This window comes from Canis lupus, chromosome 6 (genome assembly GCF_003254725.2).
Source record: "Canis lupus dingo isolate Sandy chromosome 6, ASM325472v2, whole genome shotgun sequence".
In the NCBI taxonomy this organism is placed as follows: Eukaryota; Metazoa; Chordata; class Mammalia; order Carnivora; family Canidae; genus Canis; species Canis lupus.
The window spans coordinates 56,009,109-56,020,417 of NC_064248.1; the positions used below are offsets into that span (position 1 = coordinate 56,009,109).

The window sequence follows — 11,309 nt, forward strand, 5'->3', positions numbered from 1 at the left end:
TCAATATGCAGTTATATTTGTTTCTTGAAGAAGAAAAACTTATCAACTCCTCTACTTTTGTACTTCACGTATTTCCTACACTTTCATTAACAAGAGTTTAACACAAAGTTGCTTGGTGAATAAGTTTATTATTGGCTTTATCTGGAAAATCTTCATAGAAAATTATGGTTTGGTTTATTAGCTCTCAGCAGCCCGCTCCTGAGCTCTAAGGAAGCTTGCCTTCTTCTGAGCTACCCGATCTTTCTTTTGGGCAAGAGACATCTTAGGACGGTTCCACCTGCAAAACAAAGTAAAATTAAGAGATAGATTTTTAAAACCACCGCTACAGAGCTTAAAAAAGTTAACTTTGATTGGAAAAGACTACGATCAGGTCAAAACAATCCAAGTTCTAATACATACTTCTGATCTTAAAGGAACTTTCAAAATGCAGGAACTGGTTAAAAAAAGTTTTTTAAATGCTGTAACTGGTAGTTACACTGTAATGGGATAGAATAGGTCAGCTCAGTAAGTACCTTCTGAGGCTAATACATTTCTATCACCACAATTACTTTAGCAAACCTGGTTCCCCTCACTTCTGCAACATCATGCAGAGCTAGTGATCGAGTTTGCACAACTTCAACGAGTTTGATAAAGACCAAACAAGGCAAGAAATTCCTCCCAACCTCTCTTAAAAAGACAGTAATAGTAAGATGCGTACCTCTTCTTCTTAACTTCTTTCTTAGGTTTCTTCTCATAGACGGGATTCTCTCGTATAGCAGCGTGCGCTTTCTTATACATCTCCTCCATCTGAAAGAAAGCAAAGCAAACAGTACTTGGTTTCATTTCACATGCCCTATACAGTCACGTAACGTATTGCATTCTACCACTTGCTCTATTTTGTCCCTAAACCAGACTGTCAAAGGGAACTAAACCGGGTCAACACTGGTATCTCAAATTTCTACATGTAACCCACATTTTCCTAAGAAATTTCCAGAGGCAGTGTGAATTGACACTATTCACAAAACTCATACTCAAAAAATGTCTACTTATTTCTGAGGAATTCAGCTTTACTTCTTTAAAAGTCACTCAAGAGCAAACAGGTTGCTGCAAAAACATTTATGTTCATTTAAAATACTGTCTGACCCAAATTCTTTTATTCAGGTGAGGATTTGTGCTAAAACAAAGTATTTAAGATGTTAAGATGAACTGGATATGGGGCCAACAAGCAGTTGCTATTAATTCATTTTTTTCTACCACATTCCTCAGATTTGTATTTTCCATCAGTACCTAATAGGTCTCTCAGTACTACTCCCAGAACTACATACCAGGGACCTCTTATATCTACTATTATTAGGTGTCTATGGAAACAGAAGGTTTGAATTTTCCTACAAAACGCTCAAACACCATCCAATTATCTCTTAATGAGAATTATGTTCTAAAACCCATCAAAAACTAATGCTGAAATTCTCGGAATTGTTTCAATTACCTCCTCCAAATAAATGACTATTGATTCTATGGTAGAGCAGGTCATGAAGCAGCTGTAAAATGCCTGAATGTTCACTATCAAAATCTAGTAACAATTACAGCCCCCCAAAGAATAAACCAAAGTATTCAAATCTCTAAAACTACTCCTTCATTATGAAGAAAAATGTGGTTACTACATGCATTTGTAGAAAACTGAGCAAATGAAAAGAATGCAAACACTGCATGAGACCTCAACTACCTAAATCCCTTCCTTTAGGAATTACTTTAATTCCTTTAATTCCTCTACCTCTTTTAAGCACTCCATTACAGCTTTCCACTGTATTTAACAAATCCATTTGATGACTTCAAATACAATTATTTAATAAATCTAAGCAATTTGGTCCATTCCTTCCAAGAGACAAATAGGATACACAACCATGCATGTAGATAAGAACATGAGTTTAGGTAAAGACCACTTCCTCAGAAAACATGTCAGATGTCTATAGAGGATTTCAGCAGGCACACATAAGAGGCCTCCAAAGATCAAATTAATGAGCTAGCTGGGAAAAGTACATTAGCCTAAGAGTGGTCCAGCTGAAGTATACCATATATTTAGGAAAACATGAAGTGGGAGCTCAAAGCAGCTTGGGAATTTGAAAAGTTGTGAACAAGTGTGACATTACCAGAGCAAGAGAGGTCTTAGGAAGAAAAATTATGCAGGCCAAGTAGAATTATAGTCACAAGTAAAAGATCTATTTACCAGAGTGAATGAGGGCAATGCCAATAGTAACAAAAAAAAGTATGGATTTCTGAAAATTAGCATGCATTTGTATTACCATTTTCCTAGTTCAAAAACTCAAGCTATGTATTTATTGATCCTTAGACTGTAACTAAGCATATGAATAACAGGCAATTATCTTTTCCAATTACAACTCTTTTTTTTTTTTTTTTTTTTTAAGATTTTATTTATTTCATGAGAGGCAGAGACATAGAGGGAGAAGCAGGCACCTTGCAGGGAGCCCGATGCAGGACTTGATCCCTGGACTCCTGATCACACCCTGAGCCAAAGGCAGCTGCTCAACCAGAGCCACCCAGGTGTCCCTAACAACTCTATTTTAAAATAGGGACATAAAATAAAATAAAATAAAATAAAATAAAAAATAAAATAAAATAAAATAAAATAAAATAAAATAATAAAATAAAATAAAATAAATAAAAGAAAAGAAAAATAAAATAAAAGAAAAAAGAAAATGAAAAAAATAAAAGAAAAGAAAAGAAAACAGAAAAGAAAAGAAAGAAAAAAGAAAAGAAAAGAAAAAAAAGAAAAAAAGAAAAAAAGTAAAAGAAAAGAAAACAGGAAAAGAAAATTAGAATAAGAAAAGAATAAAGATAAAATAAAGAAAAGAAAGAAAAGAAAAGAAAGAAAGAAAATAAGGAATAAATAAAAATAAAAGAAAAGAAATAAAAGAAAACAGAATAGAAAGAGAAAAGAAAGAAAGATAAAAGAAAAAGATAAAAGGAAAAGAAAGAATAAAATAAAATAAACTAAATAAATAAAATAAATGAATAAAATAAAATAAATAAAAAATAAAATAAAATAAAAAATAAAATAAAAAAATTAAAATAAATAAAACATAAATAAAATATAATAAAAAATAATATAAATAAAATAAATAAAATAAAATATAAAATAAATAAAATAAAATAGATAAAATAAATAAAATAAAATAAATAAATAAAATAAAATAAAATAAAATAAAATAAAATAAAATAAAATAGGGACACCTGGGTGGCTCAACAGTTGAGCATCTGCTTTAGGCTCAGGGCGTGATCCTAGAGATCTGGGATCAGGTCCTGCATCGGGCTCCCTGCATGGAGCCTTGCTTCTCCCTTTGCTAACATCTCTGCGTGCGTGTGTGCGCACGCATGCACACCTCTCATGAATATATAAATAAATTTTTTTTAAAAATAAAAATAAATTTATAAATAAAGTAATTTTCACAGGGTGCCTGGGTGGTTCAGTTGGTTAAGCATCCAACTCTGATTTCAGTTCAGGTCATGATCTCAGGGTTTTGAGATTGAGACCTCATTATTGAGCTCCATGCTGGCCATGAAGCCTCTCCTTCCCTTAGCCCCTCCCTCACCATGTGCTCTCAAAAATTTTTTTCCATCATCAAAACTGTATCAAAATATAAACTATGCACTAACAGAACATTTGATATATAACCATCAATTCATCTACAACTCTACAGTTGCATAATTTTATAATAAGCAGTGCTATTTTTGTGCTCTATGCCTATCCTCTTCCATTACTACAATGTGTCAATAGATGCCTCAAAGATACAACTTTAGGCTGATAAATTTTCCAACATTAAACTCATATTTGCAAAGTCATGCAGAACTAGTCATCTACTCAGTACAAACTCTCCATGTGCATAGCCTGAGACATTCACAAAGTCCTGAACATAGAACTTTACTTGCTTTACAGAACAGAACCTTTCCTCCACATTGCTTCAAAATGAATTTAGTAACTAGCATCTCCAATCAGACAGATGATTTTAACTATGACTACAGGAATGAAGTCTGCAAATTTAAAACAGCCAAAATGTGTAAAAGCCATCTTTAGATTTAGATGAAGTCTGCCACCCTTCACTACCTAAAAAATTCCTAAAAGCATGTTAAGTCTCTTTATAATTATTCTTATCCCATCTGACTCTTAACTTACCCTCACCCAATTTTCCAATTTCATGTCATTCCATTTTAAAGAACTCCTTGAGTCTGTCTATACCTCTTAACATACTCATGTTCAACTTTTAACTGTAACCATGAAATAAAATATATCCACGAAACCAAATCGTAAACCCAATACAGACATTTTTAGTAAAAATGTTTACCATGTCTGGAGTAACGTTGTTCTTTATATATTGAGAGAATTGTTTCTTGTAAGCATCTTCATCTTCCTCCATTAGGTAACGCATATAATCTGCAACATTCTGACCCATGATGTGCTTTCGATGAACTTCTGCATTGAATTCCTTGCTTTCTGAATCATAACCAGGGAATCGTTTGGTACTAAAATAAAGATTTTCATATTTTAGCACATAATGATTGAAATGAGTTCATTAGCAGGAATTCATTTCAGTAGCTGCCATCAGTCCCGTCTTGAAACAATTAACTGCATCATATGCAACCAAAGGACCAACTACTGACTGCTCAGTTAGTGGGATATCATCATTCAGCAGCTCATCTCTGAATTCCAGGATAGAAGAGGAAATGATGCCACAAACACCTTCAAAGCCATGAAATAAACCAAGTTCTCACCACTAAAGTTAGTTCTCCTTATTAACATAGGAAAGGATTTCAAAACTGCTCCCTTTAAATCCTAGAATTTCTTAGTGCTGCCTCAGGGTACATGGGAATAAGTGATTTGTTCAAGACCACATCTAACAGGTGTCTTGCAAGAGACCTGAGGGTCCTCAAAAAAATATACCCCACCATTATAAAAGTTCCGGTTAGGTTACATTTTGTAGGCTAAATCCTAAAACTTATAGCCAGAAAAAATTTTGGTGGTTAGGGATTTCTCCAACTTCTAATATCCCTAAGAAGCTAATAAATCACTTTCTAAAGATGCACCTACTCAACAAGAAAAAAAAAATCCTTAACTCAAAACCAAAGAACTACCAAATTAAAACCTACTTAACTTCTAAGAATGGTCTACAATCTTATTTCCAGTTGAAAGCTCTCAGCTTTTCTCTTTCTAGAGTTGACAGTTTTCCATAACTGAATAAAACTATTTTATTCTGAATGAAAAAAAAAGCAATGGAGTTGCTCATTTCTAATCAAAACTAAGCCACAACACAAAAGCTAGTGGTTTTAACCCTGGCTCTTCCACTACTAGCTCCAAAACCTTCAACAAACCCTTTACTTCTGAACCTCAATCTCATTTATAAAATGTGTTACATGGGATCCCTGGGTGGCGCAGCGGTTTGGCGCCTGCCTTTGGCCCAGGGCGCGATCCTGGAGACCCGGGATCGAATCCCACATCGGGCTCCCAGTGCATGGAGCCTGCTTCTCCCTCTGCCTGTGTCTCTGCCTCTCTCTCTCTCTCTGTGACTATCATGAATAAATAAATAAAATCTTAAAAAAAAAAAAAAAAAAAGTGTTACAATTCCCTCCTGCCCTGCCAGGTTCCTTTACCATAGTACTAAGCATATAGCAGGTATACAATGCTGTATACCTACTCAGTGATCTCCACAGTCCAACCAGTTAGAAATGGAACTACTGGGAGTCTAAACAATGTAGCCTTGAATACTGTATTACCTGTGAGGGATAGACAGGCCTCCGTCCACTGCTCCCTTGAGGGCCCCAAAAACTTTATTTCCAGTGGTAGTTCTGGCAAGCCCTGCATCCAAATAGCAGGTGAAGGCACCAGGTTGACCATCAATGCTTTCCACATTGTATTCATCTCCAGTCACTTCCACTTGGCCTTCATAGATCTTGTCCATGCCAAATCTATTGAGGAGCTATTAACAAAAAAGCCAGTCTAAATATATTCAAACAATTCTAAAATTATCAAGTCACGTTTAATGACCCAATGCCTAAAAAAATTACCTTCCAATTCACTTATCCCTCTGTACCAATTTACTTTTAAATATTAAAATACATAAACAAATAAACAAACAAATAATGAAATGCTACAAGAGGGCAGCCTGGGTGGCTCAGCGGTTTAGTGCCGCCTTCAGCCCAGGGTATGATCCTAGAGACCTGGGATCAAGTCCCACATTGGGCTCCTTGCATGGAGCCTGCTTCTCCCTCTGCCTGTATCTCTGCCCCCTCCCCCTGCCTCTGTGTCTCTAATGAATAAATAAAATCTTAAAAAAAAAAAAAACTACAAGAAAACTTCAAATATTCAAACTCACCACAACTTTGTCTTATAGCTTCTGAATCTTTGCTACATGCCCATACCTGATTTACGTAGTAATCAATTAAGATGTAACCATACCATTATCTATTCAAGGAAGATATTCTCCATATTTCTTCAGTCCTATTTAGCCACAGTAACTCAAGAACCAAATATTAAGTGGTATCACATGCAATTTTGATTAATTTGATTAAAATCTTAGCAGGATAGTGGGCAGAACAGAGCATCTTTTATGGCTCTACTACTCCAACCACATTATGTTAATAAGGGGGACTCTTCTACTGGTACATCGATCTAGCTACTGCTTCACCAGTGTGATTTTGTAGAACATGTCGCTCTCATATATAAGGACGTTATTCCCCATCCTTATTCAAACATTTATAACCAATGAGGATATAGGTTCCTAACAATGATGCATGCTTAACAAGTCCACTGCAAACAAGATCAGTAACAAAGAACAAAAATAAGGCAAAAATCACATTTTCTCCTACTTTCTGTGTATTACAGGAAATGCTGCCACCCAGAGGTAAAGATAATTAAAACAAAACTGAATTCCATACCCATGCCTGCCCACCCTCCAAATTGAAGACCTTGTTTCTCAAAATTTAACATGTATATAAGTAACCTGGACATCCTATTAAAATACAGATGTCAAGGGTGTGGAGTAAAGCCTGCATTTTAAATGTACACTGATTGACAGTCAGAAGATCTATACTTCTGAGTAGCAACGGTCTGCACTGTCCAACAAGACAGCCAGTAACTAGCCACAAAAAGCTATTCAAATTAAGTTAAAAATTCAGTTCCTCGGAACAGCACAGGTCATGCACTCAATATCCACTTGTGGCTAGTAGCCACCATTCTTTCGTTTAGATTCCACTGACCTATGGGGTCCCTGGGTGGCTCGGTGGCTTAGCACCTGCCTGCGGCCCAGGGTGTGACTCTGGAGTACTGGGATCGAGTCTCACATTGGGCTCCCTGCACGGCCCGCTTCTCCCACTCTCTCGGTCTCTCGTGAATAAATACAATCTTTGGGGAAAAAAAAAAAAGACTCCACTGACCTAGATCTACCCAACAGGCAAAAAAACAGAAAAACTACCTCCCCAGAGTATTAGAAAATGTATTGCTGCCTCAAATTCTGGATTAAAACTATCCTCCCTGATGACCCCAGAACCAACAGCTCAACAGCAGGCATTCCCCAGAAGCCAGAGCTGAGGGTATCTTACTCATGTAAGAACATTTATCTTGCGGGATCCCTGGGTGGCGCAGCGGTTTGGCGCCTGCCTTTGGCCCAGGGCGCGATCCTGGAGACCCGGGATCGAATCCCACATCAGGCTCCTGGTGCATGGAGCCTGCTTCTCCCTCTGCCTGTGTCTCTGCCTCTCTCTCTCTCTCTGTAACTATCATAAATAAATAAAAAAAAATAAAAAAAAAAAGAACATTTATCTTGCAGTGAACTCCAAACAATGAGCTAATTCCAAATATATTAAAGTTATCTTCTGCATACCCTGCGGGCCAGCAGCAGGCCGGTACAATATGCTGCAGCATAATTTGTCAGGCCAACCTTCACACCATACTTTGGGAGTTCATGAGCATAAGCCGCACAAACGATCATGTCTCCTTCTATGCGGGCATAAGCAATCTGTAAGAGAAAAACGAGATTAATCATCTGTGCTTTCAACTATCTGATTACTTGTCCTAGGTGCCTTCTTTTTCAAAGGACTTAAGGAAAAAAAAAAAGACACAAATCTGCAACACTTAGAATCTCTTTGTTGATCCTACTACACAATGACAGTTTATGGCTTCGTCAACTATAGCAGGTAGGTTTTCTGTAAATGTCAGAATGATTATCACAAATAGAGATAAAATTATGACTTAAACAGTGAATACTGAAATGTCTCTGAAGTTAGAGACTGTCGTTCTTTCTAAATACTGAAAAGACTTAGCTGCATAAGCCAATGAACTAAACAGGCACCATGAAAAGTCAAAAGAAGAATCTCCAATAATTTCAAACATCTTTTGAACTCAGCATATCAAAGTCCAATATGGATAGGGTTATCTGAATTTAGGTATGAAGGAACATGGTCTTCACAACCAACATTAGTTTGCCTAGAAAATAGGTGTGCCTGCCCCCTTCCCTGCAAAGGCTCAGCAAATCTTAATTGAAAATTTTCTCTAGTTGTAAAAGCCCAGAAAACTAGCTTCTAAAGGAGCAAACTGCCGTTTTCTAGAGGTCTTTTATATGGGAGAAACTTCCATACCTATTTATCAAAATTTTATGTATCAAACAATAAGCAGGAGTAAAAGCAATCTTAAGAGCCTAATTAAACCTTCACAACTACCTACCTCTTCGATGTGGAGCGGGGTATGTGGCACCTAGGGCTATACAGCATGTTGGGATTTAATCCATGACAAATTCTATTATTCTACTGGAAATGGAATGTGCAAGAACCTTCTACTTGACCTCAAATTTATACTACCCCTATAAAATAGGGCAGTACCTTTGATTTCTCTAATCCTCTTTTCCTCCATTAGAAAATGAGATTAAACTAGTTTGGTCAGGATTGCCAAACACAACTGATTTTCAATCAAGTATTTTAAAGTACCACCCACCCCCACCAGCTCCTACTCCAGACCTACCAAAAGGAAAAGAAACTACTCAATGTTTTTAGAATGCCAGGCACTAGAGGGACCTTCCAATCCATATATGCGTTTTGCTTCCCCAAGTACAACTTCTCTAGCAGTGAGTTCAAGGGGTGAGGCATAGCACTCATTGCTGGAGTTCAGAATACAACTTACCTGACAAATGATATCTCGGTTGGTTACACGAACTATCATCCTGTATTTAGGTGTGTTGTACTTATTTTTGTCCTGAATTACCAAGCGTTTCCGGGCATAATAATCAGTTTTACCCTCTGCAAGAAAAAAGTAATATAAGAAAGTCTATTCCACTGCAAGTTCTTCTAATATTGTGAACGTGAGTAGTAACCATACCTCGTCGTCTTCTAAATTTCACTTGGTATCTCTTGAAGTAAGCCTTATTCTTGACAACCTTAACAAACCCCTTTAAAAGAGAGAGAAAAAAAAAAGAATGTCATTAAAACTTTGATAAATGGTTGATAGTACTTCTGACATCTGAAGTAACTGTAACAAAAAAACACTTTAACTTCAAGAGTGAATCCACACAACTGTCACTTCTGCAGAGCCCAGTTTCTCAAACCACAGGGAGTCCAGCATCACCTTTTCCACTTGCCATCAGTCACTTTTCCAGAGCATTGCTCCAGACAGCCAGCAGTCATGCCTAACGTCAGTCTGTTGTGGACGCTTTATGTCCCGTTTTTGAAAACCTACCCTCGTATTTCCTGCGCTGTTCACGCGCACGTTTTTCAAAAGCCGAATCACTTACCACAAAACTCATCTGATCAAGACCTTATTTAGCAATTGCTCCCGATTAAAACAGCACTGTTCCCGCCACCAACCAAAGCAACACCTCATCCGCAAAATCATGAAACGCTGGGGCCAGCAACAATCTAGATCGAGCGACAGGAGGCACATGCCAAACTAAACGAGCTTCCTTCCGAGGCCCAGAGAAGCCCCAGGCTCCCCGCTGACTGCTGGGTCTAGGAGCCACTTCCCAAAGACCCACCAACTCGATACTCCCGAAAAAAACCCACGAAGCAGACGGGGTGGACGGGTCCGAGGGCCCACAAGCCGCGTCCACTCAGGCATCCCTCTGCTAGCCTGAGACCAACCGCACGCAGTCCTCGCCGCCTGCCGGCGCCCAGTCGGCCGAGCCGAGCCGGCACTACCCCCGCAGCAGGTCTCCCGAACTCGCCCCCTCCTCAATCCACCGCCCTAGCTCCCGAACTTCTTCGTCAACCCCTCCCCCAAAGCCTGCGCGCCGGGCGGCAGCCATTAAAGCCACGCTGGGAGCGGCAACCCTACCACAGCAGAGCCCACAATCCAACGCCATCCAACCCCCGCGCCGCGCGAGACGGACCCTAGGTCAGCGTTTGGGCAAAGACAGGGAAACCCAGTGCAGACGTAGCCCCGATTCCAGATATCCACTCACCATCCTGCGGAACAGAGTCCGGCGGCCGCGGCTCACCACAGACCAGCAGGCCCAGCAGCGCTCGGCGGGGGGAAAAGGCCTCAGCCCGTGCGCAGGCGCAGTATGTAGCACTGACGATCACGCGAGCTACGTGTGGAAGAGAGAGCGCGCGGCCCTAGGTGTGCGTTGGATTGCCCTCTGCTGGCGGGAGGACCGATGCCCGCCCTCGCTGTGTGGAAACGCTCAAGGCCACGGAGTCCCATTACGGCTGACTGGTAATCCCACAGGGATGGGCGGTCAACAGCAGGGAGGATAATGGGAGGTTTGCCGTTTCCTATGCTAAGAAGTTGTTTCGTAAAAGACAATATGGCTTTTGAAAATAGGAAAAAAAGTTTAAAGTTAAGTAGAATCTATTTGCTATGGAGCCTTTTTGCCCCCTCCAGGACACCACCACCTGGACTGCGCATCCTGCTCCAGAGCATACAGAGTCCCTTCTGGAAGCACAACGCAAGTGCTGACATCCCGAAAGTGCCCCGTGTTTGTTAAATGATAAAAGAACTGCTTGTAAAGAAACTGCTTGTGTTCCCTGGTCCCTGACAGCTACATTCCTTTTCCCTCCCTCCATCGCTCTGAACTAGTCAACTTTTCTCATTCTTCTACAACTAATTGTAACTAGGGAATGAGCCGACTCATTCTCCACACGCAGACTGAGGAGAACCAATCAACCACCAACCAACCAAACAAAAAAGCACCTCAAGAGAAAGTATTCCCTTGCCTAACAGCATTTCTAAGGTGGTCTTTGGGCTATTGCATGGGAATCGTTGGGTACTAGTTAAAATGCAGGTATCTGAATATCCTCCACCTCTACTGAATCAACCTTGCTTGTCTGGGGACCAG

The 11,309-nt window shown here is 39.3% G+C and overlaps 1 protein-coding gene and 2 non-coding genes across 4 annotated transcripts; all 3 read right to left on the reverse strand.

Moving 5' to 3' along the window:
* Nucleotides 1-108: 108 nt before the first annotated feature.
* Nucleotides 109-10,581, reverse strand: RPL5 (ribosomal protein L5). Of its 2 annotated transcripts, none has more exons than XM_049111676.1 (8): nucleotides 10,434-10,581; nucleotides 9,356-9,425; nucleotides 9,161-9,276; nucleotides 7,869-8,003; nucleotides 5,764-5,966; nucleotides 4,337-4,515; nucleotides 698-782; nucleotides 109-277 (listed from the first exon to the last, which is right to left on the reverse strand). In XM_049111676.1, the coding sequence occupies exons 1-8, from the start codon at nucleotides 10,434-10,436 to the stop codon at nucleotides 178-180; spliced, it is 891 nt and encodes a 296-aa protein (XP_048967633.1). In that variant the 5' UTR covers nucleotides 10,437-10,581; the 3' UTR covers nucleotides 109-177. The 2 variants fall into 2 exon arrangements, with proteins under 2 accessions (XP_048967633.1, XP_025273418.1); XM_025417633.3 differs by having other exon boundaries at nucleotides 698-786; nucleotides 4,338-4,515; nucleotides 10,434-10,580.
* LOC112641096 (small nucleolar RNA SNORA66) lies at nucleotides 475-611 on the reverse strand. The gene has a single exon (XR_003124497.1). It is a non-coding gene; the product is annotated as a small nucleolar RNA SNORA66 (small nucleolar RNA).
* LOC112641093 (small nucleolar RNA SNORD21) lies at nucleotides 4,588-4,683 on the reverse strand. The gene has a single exon (XR_003124495.1). It is a non-coding gene; the product is annotated as a small nucleolar RNA SNORD21 (small nucleolar RNA).
* Nucleotides 10,582-11,309: the final 728 nt, after the last annotated feature.

Coding starts and splice junctions, on each gene's coding strand:
- RPL5 (XM_025417633.3), bottom strand. Junction 4,516..5,763: donor GGCCTGTCTATCCCTCACAG/GTAATACAGTAT, acceptor TCTTTATTTTAG/TACCAAACGATTCCCTGGTT. Junction 787..4,337: donor ACAACGTTACTCCAGACATG/GTAAACATTTTT, acceptor GCTTTCTTTCAG/ATGGAGGAGATGTATAAGAA.